Source organism: Seriola dumerili, unplaced genomic scaffold, assembly GCF_002260705.1.
Source record: "Seriola dumerili isolate Sdu_G_001 unplaced genomic scaffold, Sdu_1.0 BDQW01000002.1, whole genome shotgun sequence".
In the NCBI taxonomy this organism is placed as follows: Eukaryota; Metazoa; Chordata; class Actinopteri; order Carangiformes; family Carangidae; genus Seriola; species Seriola dumerili.
Genome location: NW_019174257.1, coordinates 1,851,053 through 1,867,548, shown reverse-complemented (window position 1 = coordinate 1,867,548; position 16,496 = coordinate 1,851,053). Strand labels below are relative to the sequence as shown.

Genomic DNA, 16,496 nt, shown 5'->3' with positions numbered 1-16,496 from the left:
AATATATAACATGATGAAAAGTATTGAAAATATAATTAAACATTCTTGATTGATTGATTAAAGTTACTGTACAAACATTTTATTATGCAACTTAAGCATAGTTATACTATTGTTGGGAAAAGATTGAAAGTCTGTATGCTTCTGCAACTATTGTCATCCACACCAAGTTGCCAGTTTATTAGGAACACCTAGCTAAAAATAATGTCTAATATGCCAGTCCTACAATAAATCCTACTGTCATGAAGGTTATAATGTTCAGTTTTTGTTGAAACCTTACTTTTACCTTCATGATCATTTGACGCTGTAGTCTGTTCTGTTGTACTGTATATACAAAGAGTTGTTTCTGTTATTTACAGTAGCTTACCCTTGTTGATATAAATGGGGCTGATCAAATAAACTGGCAATTGAGTAGTCTGCACAAACTTAAATTGTAGTTATCTAAAAGTAAAATAAATCCTAAATTATTAAATGCAACTTGTAGGAAAATAATGTACTGACATTATAGATTACTTGCAGCATAGGGATGGTGTCACATTGCTAATTTTAACCTTAGGCATGAGTTACAGGATGATGAATGCAACAATATATAAATTACCAGCCTGGTGATACAGATATACAAATCACTTTCATAAAAATAACTTTCTTTGTGCTGCAATGTATATTTGAGGCATTTATTTTTACCTCATTTGATAAATGAACGTTTATTCAAATTCAAAGCTAATTGTGAATTAACTTAACTATGTGACATGTCAGGGTAAAAAACAGATTCATTTGAAAGATGCCTTGCAGTTAATCAGTGTCTTCATTATTAGCCATGGCAGGATTCAGAGCACACACAGTGTGGGGCATGCAGAGGGGGTGGCAGGCAGACCTGTGCCAACACCTCCAGCACATGGGATCAAAGACACTGCATCTGGCGCACAGACAGAGATGCAGCAACTCACTTCCCATCAAACTGCCTTGCGTAACGTAGACCAGAGTCTATATAATGACTTGGAAGTGCAGCGTATGGGTCAACACATATCCAAACCATCTTGGCAACTGCACACAATGAAACAATAGAAGCTCCTTTTTTTATTAGATCTGTCAAAGTCACTCACATCCATTTGATTTTCATTTTGGCACGCTGGAAATGTTGGAGAAGAGCTCACCGTGATGATGACAATTCATTCATCTTTCAACTGTCAAATTCCTAATGAAGGCTGTATTATCTCAATGTATATTATTGTTGACTCATGTAGGGATTTATGCACTCTAAAAAAGACATTGGAAGATCCATGAATTAATCATGAGATATGGAGTGAATCAATGAGCCCTCTACAACAATTTTACAGCCATCAAGGCTACTGCGAACACTATAAATAAGGTGGTTTGCTTGAAAGAGGCCTTGGGGTCTAAGAAATCGGATTAGTGTTTACTTTTGCCACAAAATTCTTCTGTGGATGGGGGTAGTTTGATATACGTCATAAGGAACCATGTTTAGGTTTTAGGTTATATTCTAGTCATAATCTACCCTGAATAGTTGGTGCATGAAATAGTTTAATAAGTGCCAAGAGGCTAACCAAATTACAAATGTGTGAATGATTTAAAAGCCAATTAAAGACAAGAATCAGAAGAATCCATTGACTTGGTGAGCTGGTATCAACTCAGAACTGGGGTTTGCTTACAAGGTCCAAAGTCTGCTGTAAGACTGGTGTTACTGTCAGTCCTAATCACAGCCTCCTCTTACAGAATAAAGCAAATCTGTAATTCTGTCCCTTATTCTGTCTGTTTCAAAGAACAGTGGCTTGTAGTTAAAACATTAAGGTGTTTCTCCTCTCTGCTGCTGAGCTTTAGTGCAGCAGGGTGCAGTCTGACAGGAAGGAAATGGCTCGGCTTTGGTCTCTATTTACTATTTATTGCACCAGCATTTCTCAGAGGTATCGGGGGAGGGATTTGGTGCCTGTGTGTAATTGAGTTAGAGCCCTCCCACACGCTGTCCCCAGTGCATCTTCTGTCTCCTCTCCTAATCTGTGCTGTTTGTCTCCAGATAAGTGATATCCTCCTCAGATTAGGATCTAGTGTCCCTGCCCTGCCCACCCGAAGGGAAAGGGATCCCCAGTCCGTCCCCATGAGGTAGAAGCTGTATTTTTAGCTGCCTAATCCTTTTATAGCTCGAGCAGAAAACATCACCCTTTTCCATTAATTGTGTCAGGTAATCATGATATAGTATGCCAGAGAGGAGGCTTTTCAACTGTGTCTTACAATCAGTTTTTGGTAGTTATTTGGTTTTGCAGTTTTGACGATATTCAGGAATTTGGTGGAGTATAAATTTCTAAGCTGGACTCTTGTGTTCCAGAAGAAGCTGTGATTTGTGGAAGAGCGGAAATCACACATTTATGGCCCTTCAGAACAAGACCATCTCATATCAAATTGAGAACAATGCATGGATCGAGATCACAATCACAATGATGAGATCTGTACATCAAGAAAATATGTCCTTTCAATGCAATTTCAGTTCACTACCTTTTGAACTGGCGGCCTCTGTGGATGATTTTTTAATGATCCCACAACAAGCCAAACTTTCTTGAATAATGCATGATCCAATGTAACAAAATGTTCCTGCTGAGTCTGTAGAGACATGCTGGCGTGAGAACTGAGCTGTTGTAATCTTTGGCTTAGCGTATGTTTTCTTCAGAACCTAGTCTATCAGCATCCCTATGCGTGCATGGCTCAATATTTATTTCACTACCCAAATAAAAACAGCAGACAATCACTGTAAGTATTCCCCAGGCACATATTTCAGTATAATCGGATACAACATGACAAGAGGAAGAATGTTGTATCCTGTTTATTTTTGTCAGGACTTTACAACACTCTGTTACTGTAAGGGTAGTTAATTTAAAGCCCTTGCAGAAATACACAATGATCAATTAGTTCCATTAAATAGCAGCTCTAATGCATCTATCTACCATTAGAAAAGTCACTGTGAAGAATTCACAGCTCTGCTTGCTTTGATCTCTTCAAATTCTCATAAATAGTGTTTGCTATTTTCCATTTACAAAGCCTAAAAGGCGAACATGCAAGATCTTTTGAGAGAAAATAAACACTTTTCTTGTCTGGCGCGAATACAAGACAAGCTGGATATAATGCTCGCTGTGTATCAGATTTCAGCCAGTTTACTCAAACTTGTAACACGTGGGCTGAAGCACAAGATCTGTAATGCCAGGCACATTTCATCCATTGGATTTTAATGATTGGGAAAAAACTTGTTTTAACGTTGTGCTTCCTCAACTACATTTGTCAGCTGTTCAAGAAACTCTTGCCAAAGCAATTTAGTAAGCCTTCCCAAAGGCAAAAGGGTGCTTTCAAGAGGGAAATAAAACTAGGATTATCCACTTATATTAAAGTATTGCTATACAATTTAGACAATCTCCATAGAAAACTACAAACATTTAAAATGCTTTGCACATGTGATTACTTAAGGAGTTCCCTAAGTGTTTACAGGTTCAAAGTAGCCTATATTCACTTCTGCTGAGCTTAAATTGCTCAACATTCTAACAAGTCCAAGAGTGTAAGATATTTGACAGCTATGACTGAGTATGTGATTGCCAGAGACAAACACAAAACTCTGCCAGAAATTTTGCAATGAACTGCCGTTAGAGGAGGGAAATCAGTAATGGTAACACCTGCTCAGAGGAGCACGGACATAGGAGACTACATCAGTGAGTGCTGAAAACTTAAACACATATGTTCAAGCCAGAGAGAGAAGAAAAATGTATTCCCTCTGCAGTAAGGTTGTAATGAAACACAGTTTTCTCCAGTGCTTTTTAGAAATTTAAATGACTCTGAGCAGAAGTCTTTGTGCATTTTTTGCCCAATGCTGTGACAACTGGGCAGCTAAGTATGAATAGACCACACACACTTGGCAGTTTTTCAATAAGTAGTCCACTACCCTGAGTGCATTTTCAGTCACACCCATCATACCGCCTGCCTCTAAAGGGATCCATATCCAACTCCGAACCCTCTTTATATTTTTCCCTCTTTCCCCGTGTCTTCAATAATAGCAAAATATGCTGTGCTTCAATATTCTTTATTGTTCAGTACTGCAGTGCATTATCACCACTGTTGTCATTCCATATGTTCTCATTGTCAACAATCACTCAAGTGCCAAATAAAATGTAATGAAGACAATTATGGAGCATGTAAAATCTTTCAGACCACCTTCAGAATATAATATCAGCATAATAGCGAAGAGGACATAATATATGAGGAGGAAAAAAGAGAAAAGCTTCATCTCCTTAAAATATAACTTTTATAACCAAAATAATCAAATTTTTAATGATTGTGTAATTATTATATACATACCCTTTCAATAAATAGGTGTATTTAATATTAAATTAATGTTTCCTTACAAATATATGGTACATACAGGTACATTAAAATAAAAAGCAAATCCATTCAAAAACAACAAGCAACGTCCGTCAGCATTTTCAGTAATGACAACAAGAACAACAAAAATAGAAACACTATAAACACAACAATGTTCATATGACTGCTGTAGATTTGAAGGCACTTCCTTGGCAACACATTGATCCCTCTTTCAATATTTTGGAACCTGAAAGGAAGTTACAAAAAAAAAAAAAACTTGATTAGAGTTAAACAAGAGCAGTTTCTGTAATGTAAAAAATTCTTCTGTCCAATATTGGCAAAGTCACATCTAGACATCTCAGCCTTTCTGACGAAGTCATGTTGTCAGCTTCTAAAGACAGTCATTACTTGCCTGCCATTACCGACATTCCACAATGTCAGGTCTAAGCTCATTCAGAAATGCTCGGGATGACTAAATAATGAATCACTTAATATGCCTTCAAAAGTCCCTCGATTGTGATATACATTCATCAGAATTCTTAGAACAGTGCGGAAAGGATCTTATTATCTGATTCACTTGAGAAACTGAATACCAGAGAATGTGTCAGCCTCTTCAATTTTCTAACCCTATGCCACAAAATAGCCACTTGTGTAGATGAGCTCTTTCGCAGCAATCACTTACCAGCTAAACCTAATTGCTTTGACTGAGAGCATATGCTTTTACCCTTGTTGGATTTAGGACTAGACGGCAGTGAACACATCAGAGCTGCTGTCATCGAAGATCACCTTAACAAAGGAATGACTATGACTGTCCAAAATTACTCCACTGACGATAGTCCAAGTTTTTCCTTTGTCTTGAAAGCAGCTATACTTAGCTTTGCTGAGTTTTAAGGTTAGCGTAAGAAGCACAGAGAAGTTGTTTCTGGCAATAACAATTGGTCCATTAAAAAAACAGAAACAAAACACCATGATCTGTTTCTGTCCATTTTGTTCAAGTTTTCTTTCTTTGCTCTGAGATCGTGCATTGCTTATTATGAAATGCTTTGTTTTAGAAAGGCTATATGTGAGGATTCTCTGCCAAAAGCTAGCATGATACAGGTGATAGAGATACTGCAGGGCTGATATAGTAGTTTAATCAATTAGTCAATCAAGAGAACTAAAGTCAACAACAATTTTAATAATCAATCGATCACTGAAGTATTTTTCTCTAGTTCAAGCTTCTCCAATGTCTTTCTCTTTTTTATATCATTATAAACTGAACTTTTGGATTTTGAGCTGTTGGCCAGACTAAACAAAACATTTGAAGACTTCATCATGGGCCCTGGGAATCTGTGAAACAAAATTTTTTAATTTTCTGGAACTGATTAATCATCAACAGACTGACCCATAATTAAAATAAGTTAGTTAGTTGCAGCCTTAAATAGTTACCATGGTTACATCTACAAATCACCAGACACGTTATTTCTCATAGTGCATTTTTTTCAATGAATGACCGAAGGGGATCAGCAGTAGGTGACTGAGCACACCGAGCATACAGTATTGTGTTGAACATGTAATACAGGGACAGTAGGGGGACATATACAGTAAGTAGTATCACTAGTTCTTCTCTTGTGATGTTCTTGCAGCAGGATGCAAAAGACACTTGTAATGTACATTTCTGGCATCATGATTCCAGTGAAATTAATGTGTGAAATTTGTTTCTTTCTCTTCTCTGTCACTCTCTCAGTCTCCGGCATGTGATGAAACAGATTTGTGTGTAACTTCAGACAACCAGCACTAAGTGTTTCCGCGTGTCCAACACTAAGTAATGCTATATTCTTAAAGGATACAAATTTCAGACAGATGTACTACAGATACATTTCTGATTATACAAGCATCAGTTTTCTTCACTTGCACATCAGACACAAATTAGAATAAATCTGACCAAGAGCAACAAAGAAATTCCTCCACTTCATGCTGACAGAAAATGTAATAAATGTATACATACAAAATTGACACATTGACATTGACACATTACATGAGGTTGACAAGGAATCAGAGTAATTGTGTATATACTGCAAACTGAACCCCCCTCCCAAAAAGAGAAAACACTTTTACTTACATACAATATCTACGATTGCATGCAGAGTGGACTCATTGCTAATCGTGTTAGCAATCTTGCACATCTTTTGTAATCTGGAAAAAAAAAGACAGCGGGAAAAAGGCCATTAACATGTTAACATCATAACACCCTTGTAATTAAAGCCCCAAAATCTACATCTCTCTGGGACTAACTTTTCAAGTTTTAAATTCTGCTATGAGCTGTAATACAGTTCAGGTGTTTTTAAATGTTTTCAGTGTTTTCAAAATACTCATGTACATGCTGGACCTTATATACAACAATATTTACTAAATAGTATGAAACAGCTCTGCCACTATTCTAGTTTCTTCCTTGGTGTTTCTCTGTGTGTTTCCCTTTATTTCCCGTGAGTCTCCTCCTCCCTTTTGTCTGTGTGTGTGTGTGTGTGTGTGTGTGTGTGTGTGTGTGTGTGTGTGCGTGCGTGCAAGCGTGTGCATGCGTGTGTGCATGGTTGTGGGCGCAGCTTCACCCGGCTGGCTCCTGGCCCCACTCTACACCTGTTGCTAATCATCTCATCACCTCACAGTTCAAGAACCCCGGTTCTCCTTCCATTCGTTGCCAGATTGTTATGTTGTGATATACTCAGCCATTGAGTCTTTTTCTAGTGTTTGTTGTGATGTCATTCGTGCTCAATTCTAACAAATATTTTCCTATGCTTAGGATTCCCGTGCCAGCTTACAGCCGGCCTTCACCTCTCACGCCACCTCAGCTGCTCACTCTCAAGCTGCACACCTCCAGCCGGACACAACCATTCCCTGCTTCACCCTCCAGCCAGTCTTCTGCCTTCGCCTGCTGCCTTCTCCCATATTTTTCCATTAATTAAATCCACCTAATACTCTGTGTTTGCTTTAAGGTCCAAAAAATAACAAACCATCACAGAACAATCAGGCCACAATGGACAGAGATTAATTTTGCCAAACCCTGGCATCCCCGGAGGCGTTAGCCGGACAACATGATAAAGTTGTCCATGAAGTAGTGGACACTGCAGGCCTTCCTGCCAGCACATCACAACTCAGTGGCCAAATGGACCAAGTGACTACCCACTTCTTCTCCTATCCAGCTGTAGGTGCAACAGCTTACTCCGCTTATTACCCCTCAACTCCTCCTGTGGCATCTCCTGTGCAGCCCGCTCCAGCGCCGCTCTCCGAGAGCCCTTCTTCCCAACCCCTGAACGTTACTCAGGAGCTTCTTCTCCAGTGGTCCCTGGTCTTCCAGCAGCATCCGACTACCCACTCTTCACGTCTAAGTCACGCATAGCTTTTATTCTAGGTCTATCTTCAGGCAAGGCTTTAAGGCTTCTCAGTGGGCTGCAGCATTATGGGAAAGGGATTCCACTCTGTGCAATTCTCATGCCCAATTCCTAGCTGAGATGAGAAAAAATTTTGATCATCCTGGGGAAAGGAGGCAACTAGCACATTACTTGCCCTTCACCAGGGCACTAAATCAGTTGCAGAAAATGCCACTGAGTTCAGGATTTTGGCAGCAGAGTCTGGTCAGTAAAGATGAGATAGAATCTCTCATTTCCCATCCATATGGTAACATAATCATCTTTGTGACGGCCCGTAAGTCTTCACCTCCCATTTTCAAGCTGATCTATCAGCCGCACCTCCACAGCTTTAGCCCCTCCATTTTGCATGCAGTTTAAAGTGTCTCTTCTGTGCCACCACAGTTCCATTTCCCTTCAAGTTCTGGTGGATTCAGGGGCAGATGACAATGTCATTGATTTCTCTTTTGTGGCCCAAGCTCAATTCTCCGTTGAGCCCCTTCCAGTCCCTAAAGACGTTAACGCCCAAGATGGTAAGCTATTTGCAAGCATCAGTCATGGTACAGTCCCTCTGAATCTCATACTGTCTGGAAATCATCATGAGTGTATTCAGTTATTTGTCATCTCCTCTCTCCATACTCCATTAGTTTTAGCAATGCCTTGGCCCAAACTCCACAATCCCCACATAGACTGGTCAAAGCTGTCCCCCCCAAACAGAACCCTCAGACCTCTCAATGGTTCCCTCTGAATATCATGACTTAAGTGAAGTGCATACAGCCTCTCTCCACATAGACCCTGTGACTGTGCCATAGATCTGCTCCCTGGCACCCCCCTACCCACGAGTCATACAATCTCTCCTGGCCTGAAAAAGAAGCCATGGAAAAATATATTCATGAATCCCTAGCTGCTGGTATAATCCACCCGTCTTCATCTCCTGTGGGAACTGGTTTCTTTTTTGTGGAGAAAAAAGACCACACTCTCTGCCCCTGTATTGATTTTCAGTGGCTTAAACAACAAAACAGTCAAAAACAAATGCCTTCTCCCTTTGATAGATTCTGCTTTTGAGCATCTCCATAGTGCCACTGTCTTTTCAAAATTGGATCTACCAAACATCTACCACCTCATTTGCATTTGAGAAGGACACAAATAGAAAATGGCTTTCAACAACCACTTGGCCATTTTCAATATTTGGTCATGCCCTTTGGCCTCACCAATGTCCCAGCCGTGTTCCAAGCCATGGTCAATGATGTACTCCTTGCTAAACCACCTTATCTTTGTGTATCTGGACAACATCCTCATCTTCTCCCTTTTCCTGGAACATGGAGGGACACGTTCAACATGTCAGGCTAGTGCTCTGTCATCTCCTGGAAAACAAACGTTTTGTCAAAGTGGAAAAGTGTGAATTTCATGTGACCTCAGTAAGCTTTCTTGGTTTCTGGAAGGCTGTCTGCCGGGCTTTGGGGGCCATCACCAGTCTCTCCTCCAGTTACCATCTTCTCCTATGTCCGCCTGGTGGACTTGGCTCTTGGGGAGGTTTAATTTCACTTTGACCTACTGTCCAGGTTCATGTAACCAGATGCCCTCTCTTGCCAGTCCATTCCTGAGAAACCAAGCACTGGGCCTGAAACCATTCACTCACCTTCGTGTGTGGTAGCTGCTGCAACTTGGGAAATTAAGTCCCTTCTGCAGAAAGTGCAGCGCTCCCAGCCAAACCCAGGTAGCGGGTCACCTGTCTCAACTGTCTGTTTGTGCCCAATTCAGTCAGGTGTCAAGTGTTGCAGTAGTGACATTCCTCCAAACTTACCAGTCACCCCGGTTTTCATCGCACTTTGACTTTCATAAACAACGTAGCTGCCATGGGTTGAGTACACCCTCAACTCCCTCACCAGTGCTGCAACAGGTACATCCCCATTCATGGCCTCACTGGCCTCACTCCTTTTTCCAAGTAACAGTGCCATCAGTACAGGCCAACCTGTTGGTGTTGTCAAATATGAAAAGAGGTTCAGTCTTCCCTTCTTCTGTCACCAAACCCCTGCACCTGAATACCAGGCCAAGTTAGAAGGTATGGCTTCATTCCCATGACCTGCTCCTCCAGTCCAATAAGTTGGCTCCCTGTTACATTGGATCTTTTAAGATTGTCCTCAACCTTGGATGCTACTCTCATCCAGGATGGACAAACCTGGGGCATCTGGGGGGTGGGGGGCTTTCACAACTTCCCTTGTGTTTCCCAGTTATTCCCCTGTGTTCCTTCTCCCCTGTTCTATTCCATACCTGCTGCGAAAACTCCAGTTGGATAGAGCCATTCACCCTCCAACCAGTCTCTTGCCTTCACCTGCTACCTTCTCCCTTGTCCCTTACCATTCCTTTCATTAAAACCACCTAATACCTATTCTCTGCTTTAAGGACCAAAATAAAAATAAACATAAAAAATATAACATAGTACTCAATATCCATGTTTATCCAGTGTCAGTGTCAAAGTGAGAGAGGGAAAAAATGGAAAAGACCTAAGAAGCAGTATTGATGTCAGAGATGTTGCGATATATTAATTCCTGAGCATTTAAATAGGTAATGTTCCATAATGTGCTCTGCACGGCACACGACATACACAATTAATAATGTTTTCTAATATCATCAACAGTTAAATTACCATGATAAAATGAACCATAAATGTTGCATTCAACAATTCTCTGCAGTCATCCTGTCTAACAGATGACTGAATCCTGGCTGTGACACAGTTGTCATTTGTATTTGTCCATCATGTCTCCTGGCTTAAACCAAACTGCCTACTGAATGTGGTGCTTACTTAACTGCATCAGAGATACAGAAGGCAGCAGCAAAAAGAGGGGCCTCTGTCTCTGATTCACTCTGTCCAGTAAAGACAAGTCTAGTTAAACAGATATCCATCTGCAACAAGTTAACATTGTCTGCAATAACTCTCCAATGTCTGCTTGACGTCATTTTCTTAATTCCCAAATGTAAACATCCCAGAGGGAAGGATCGATCCTTCAGTTTGCAAACTGAGGTTACAGCCCTGGGTGTTTCTGTATCAGCAGTTCTCAACACTTACACATATTTCATATTTACACATATTTTTCTAATATTTGCTTTTTTATTATGAAATACTGGCTAGTTTTACATCTTCATGATTCTAAAACAATCCATGAAGGGAACATCCCTCTTTGGTTTAACTGCTTGCAAATCACAGAAATATGCAACCTAAAAGGCCAAAGGGTCAGAAATAGACTGTGATATGCCAAAGCAGTTGTAAACAGCTGCCCTTTTCTATCAACTTAGAAAAAGCAATTATCAGAAGTTATCAGCTTTGTAAAATCCAGTATACACTTAGAATACGCCACACTCATTAAATCCTACGTATTTGCTTATAGAACATCAATTTGCGATTCAAAATGCTTTTCTTTGATTGAAAGGAAGCTTAACGCCACTAAAAAGTATTCATGACTAAATATGCATCAATAAAAGTTAAAGTGTGGGAAAGACATCCTTAGTTATAATTTATTAAGAGTTTAGCACTTAAAAAGTTGAGCACTGGGTGTGGTTTAACCACATGTGATTGACAATGGCAAACAACCCACCAATGGTTCCACCAATCCTGATTTTTAGGGCCTTTAAAGCATAATATTCGTGATAATAAAGGATGACAGGTCAGACATTGAGCACTATAAACTATTATACTATTATAAAAAGAGCAACATGAGAGAAAAAGCCATACGTACATGCTGGTCTTGAGCAATCCCTTGTGTTGTGATAAAGTCTATGAAAGTGTGTTCTGCACTCCGACGAGAACTTGACTGGTCCTGCTTAATAGAAAAGGTCTCATCAGTCAAAATGAAAAAGGTTTCAAAGGATACATTATTTCCTCTTTATCCAATCTGCTAGTATAACCACACTACAAGCACAGTATGTGTATGTGAGTAAACAAGTGATAAAAAAGACAAGTCACAAAGTGAAAGTGAACAGCGCTCTATGGCAGACATGATTAGGGAGTCAGGGTTCAACTATCCTTAGTGAACAGAAGAAGTGAGTCTTCAATTATAATCACCTTAGAGTCTGTGCACCAACATTTAAGATTCCAGATTTTCACACCAATAATGAAGTCTACTCATAGGTCCTGAGACAAATAATCAGCTTAACCTTGCACTGCCTTCAACTTAATTCTGTCGGCCTCAGACCATGTGCTGTTTCTCTGCACTACAGCCCCACAGCTTAGCCAGGCAACCCTCTTCTGACCCACAGCAGTGCCAGTATTTACACAGCTTTCTATGCCTTAAACATACTGTATGCTGTCTTACAGGAACGAAAATCATTTTCTCAAAGGGGAAAAACATTAAACTTCCAGCCAAAAGTTACATGGGAAAAGTGCCAGAAATGCTCTAAAATATGTTTGCCAGATAAAACAGTTTTGCAATGTCTGGAGAGGACAGCAGCAAAATAAAATCAAGGCTGAAACTTTGCAACCGTGATATTATACTTGATGTCAATTTTCTTACCTGTGAAATGCTGAATGAATTTGCCTTTCATGTTTACATCTCTAGGAACAATTTCTGGAAGAGAAAATCACTGTTAGCTTGTCAATCAACAATCATTTTCATCAGCTGTGCACTTGCACTTCTGCTTCACCTCTTTGCTCTTCCTACACTGGCCGAAGGTGAAAGAAGTACTTCACCGCACTCACTGCATTTTTTGTAAACACAATTTATAAACACAGCACTTTAAATGAACATTACTCATTGTGAATTATGCTCATCAGTGGTGTAATATATGTAGTGCTTCTATGATGTACCTACACCTTGACATTATTCTCTATGGAGATCAGTGGAGGCATTTCAGAGGGTCTAGATGGGCATCAGGTAACTCCTCTGTACTCAATGCCCACACAGGCAACACATGCTAACAGGCTAAAGAGATTATTGTATGGGGGTTTAATGCTCATCAGAATAAGTCCATGCAACTAGTTACTGAGCTAACATTACATTAGCCCCCAGCCCCAGGAACATGTAATGCTGCAAATGCATTTAACTGCAGGAAGATGAAACAATTTTGCCAATTTTGAAAGCAATCACAGGAAGTTATTTTAAATGCTTTTAAAGTCCGGACACACAGTAAAGCCGAAACAAACCACCCTAAAGTATATACACACCTATATTTTCATATATATATTTTTACTATAACAAAAAGAGTTATGGACATGTAAGAGTCAACTGTGCCATCAAGCCAAAACCCAGATGTGAAAAGTGACAAGGGCAGCCAGGATTACACAAGTCAGATAATGTGGTTTCACTACATAAGCACTGTGTATTGTATTTCCTGGCCATTATTAAATGCATGACCACAACAATAAAATGCTAAAGTCTAAAACAGCCAGTTTGAAGCTTATTTCTTGTGGCATACATATGAAAAGAGAAACTGTAACAGATACAGACCTCTTTATGTTGTCTTGTCATAGCTGTCATTTTGATGACACAGCCATGACTTTTGAGGAAAAACACAGGGACAACTATAGGGTGAACGCATCAGTGGGTTCACAGATGTTTCTACCCCTTCCTCCTCATTGCATCTAAAGCATCTATCCTTGCGTGACCACGGATCTCTGGTAGTGTCACACGCACCAGTTGCTAATATGCTGCTTTTAATATCCTCAAAAAGATAAATTCCATCCAGTCAGTGGTCTGAGAAAGGTACTTTTCCAATTGCATAAGCTGCGGCTGAGACTTTGAGCTGCACGATGCCTGTTCAACAACTCTAAAACATGATTTAATTGATAGTGATGGTTGAGAGAATCTGAAATTGCAGGACCCAACACATTATCTTCACTCGGCACTTAATAAACTCCTATTGCACATACCTATCCTGGACTGCACTCTGAGGTAACTTTATCTGTTGCTGCAATCAAAACAGCTACTATACATAAAAGGGTTTTCTGGATACCTTTTCTTTAATACAGTTTGACTTGGGCCAACCTTCTGTCTTGGATCTCAGATAATTGAAGAGATATGTATCAAAGATTTATTTAAATGGCTTAAATCTGGACATAATGTTTTATTTAAGCCAATAAGGGCAGAGCTACACCGAGCACATCCTCAACCTCAGTACCATTTCAGGGAATGATTAATTGAAAATTAATTTTCGTGAGAATGATTACAGTCAAAAGCAGTGTTTGAGTAACAGTGACTGTGATACACCGCTGTAAGTTACATGGATGTGACATGGCACAGCCTCGCTCCATCTTGCAGAGATACTCATGATTGGCGATGCTTTCTGGGTTTCTAGGATGCCATACTGTGTTGTATGCGTGCGTGTGTGTGTGTGTGTGTGTGTGTGTGTGTGTGTGTGTGTGTGTGTGTGTGTCTGTGTGTGTGTGGAGGGGGGGGCATCATTCATCTTGAAGATTCCACAATGAATCATACTGAATGAATCATTCACAAGTTTGGTGTGACGGTGCTCCTCCTACATGAATTCATAGCACCTATCCACGTCTCCCTTCATCAGTCAATCAGTTTGAGTGAGGGAGTGATGTGTTCAAAACACGTGGTGAAAAGATATCTATTAGTAATAGGAACACCAACTATGATAAACGTGACATAACCTCTTTGTCCTCCAAAGATTAAGCATACCTGCATTACATCTTATAAAAAATTAAGTTGGACATTTAAGGACAATAATATCTTGATACTCTACCCTGTCTTTTAAATATACTCTTGCCAAATACCATATATGAACAGGCAAACCTAATTTCATTTTCCATATTTCTTTGATTAACATCGATACACTGAAGTTCCATTCAGCCAAACTAAATAAGGCTCCTAAATAAGATGTACAGCACAAGCCAGACCATTGACAGCTGTCTCCCACAGTAAAATGGGGATTATGCTTTCATCATCAGGACCTAAAAATAAATCTTATCAGCTTACCTATGAGTCTACTGTTATCCAGCCTTGGAACATAGAAAGGCTTTTCACGGGAGGAGAACTTCATGTCTTGGGCAGAAGTGAAGAGTCCACTGCTACAGCGCCTGGGGACGGGTTTGTCCCGTTGCTGGCTGTCTCTGATAACCTGTAAGATTAGATCCAAAAGGGTCCTTCTCTCTTTCTGCTTGACCTCCTTGCTGTCCATACATTGGCCCGAGGTGATGAGCAGAAAGAAGATAGTCAACAGTATATGCCATTTCCTCTCCACCTGCATGACTTCACTGTCTGAAAACATATGCAAACAAGTTTTGTTACTCAGGAGTTACATGATTTCTGTAAAGTCAAAAAAATCATCATATTTGTTTAATTCTAACGACCAAAAATATAACTGTACACTTTGACCATGCTTAACCTCAACAGATGTATCAGCATTACCATTTAAGATCCTTTACTTTCCCCAAATTGCTCAAAAAAAAATCAGAGGTAACATACAGAGCTTCTAAAAGTGGACTTAATCACCACAAAATAGTCGCATTTCTTCCAGTTTAATACATGGGTAAAACCAATGCAGTTAATCCAACTTTAGACTTACTAGTTTGGGCGTTAAAGATGCTTATGTCCCGGAGAGTGGACACAGTTGTCTTGAGCAAATTCTTCCAGGCGTTGTCTGTAGTTCCGATCGGAGAGAGGGAGAACAGCCAGTAGATTCTGCTCACCACCTTCTTTCTTGAAATAATGCGTCCCTATTTATACGAGGAGCCACCTTCTTGAAGGTAATACAATCGATTTCGAGTGGGTGGTAAAGCAATGTTGACATCTTTGGTGCAATTTCTTCCAGTGGCATTCGCTCACTTTGGCATGCGCCCCTCCTTTACGCACACAATCATCACTGGTTGTAGTTTTAAATTGACTATTAAACTTCAGATATAAACGACCCTTTTCCAAACAGAGTAATGGTTTAACGTTTAAGAGAGAGCCCAACTGAAATTTCCATTGAAAAAATAAACGACAAAGACCGTGGCGCGGCAGCGCGCAAGAAAGTAGTTTCCCAAATAGAGCAACTTGTTGGATGTTGAACGCAGAGAAGAGAAGAAACTGTGGGCCTGTAAGCTTCTAGCTGACCTGTCAGCGTGTCGATATTTTTGTTCACCGATGTCCAAGTCTTGTGACCGCCTAAGCGCAGCAGAGAATGCGCCTCCAGAAGCAGCCATCCGACTGTTTTCCACCCTTGAACAGAAGCCTATAATTGTGATAGAGCTTTTAAGAAATATGACACTTTAGGGTAGCCTACATTTCAAGATGCATCTTAAAGAGAGTCCAAAAAGTTAGTGAATAGTTGGCTCAGCTGTCTGAATGATAAGTCACCCCTTTAAAGACAAACCAGCGTAATGTAAATTAGTTTAATTAATTAATGCATGAAGTCTGCAGATTGGTTCGTATTTTCACCTGTAATTTGCAATGGGGAATATGTTCTGCTACAGCTCCCTTTATATCTGCCGAGATGTGGAGGACGTTTTGCAGCAATACATTGCATTTGCACTTTGCATGCATCCCACTACGTTATGTTGTATATTAGACGAGAGCCGCATCTTTGCTAACATGAAGGGCGTCACCTGGTGGTGTCTCACTTGTTGTGCGGTGATGTGGGTCAGAGACCTTGTGGGCCTTTTATTAAATAAAAGTGCACATTTTATCGTGCAATCTCTATTAAAAAAGAAAGTGGGGGTAAACCCAATAGGCGTAGGCTATTGTTAACATTATTATTATTATTATTATTATTATTATTAGTAGTAGTAGTAGTAGTAGTAGTAGTAGTAGGAGGAGGTAGTATTTCATT

At 40.0% G+C, this 16,496-nt stretch overlaps 1 protein-coding gene across 2 annotated transcripts; it reads right to left on the bottom strand.

The window, feature by feature from the left end:
* Positions 1 to 4,084: 4,084 nt before the first annotated feature.
* On the bottom strand, positions 4,085 to 15,874 carry LOC111216691 (protein ALKAL-like). Of its 2 annotated transcripts, none has more exons than XM_022738311.1 (6): positions 15,252 to 15,874; positions 14,663 to 14,944; positions 12,242 to 12,295; positions 11,468 to 11,551; positions 6,452 to 6,525; positions 4,085 to 4,597 (listed from the first exon to the last, which is right to left on the bottom strand). In XM_022738311.1, the coding sequence occupies exons 2-5, from the start codon at positions 14,931 to 14,933 to the stop codon at positions 6,461 to 6,463; spliced, it is 474 nt and encodes a 157-aa protein (XP_022594032.1). In that variant the 5' UTR covers positions 14,934 to 14,944; positions 15,252 to 15,874; the 3' UTR covers positions 4,085 to 4,597; positions 6,452 to 6,460. The 2 variants fall into 2 exon arrangements, with proteins under 2 accessions (XP_022594032.1, XP_022594039.1); XM_022738318.1 differs by having other exon boundaries at positions 6,456 to 6,525.
* Positions 15,875 to 16,496: the final 622 nt, after the last annotated feature.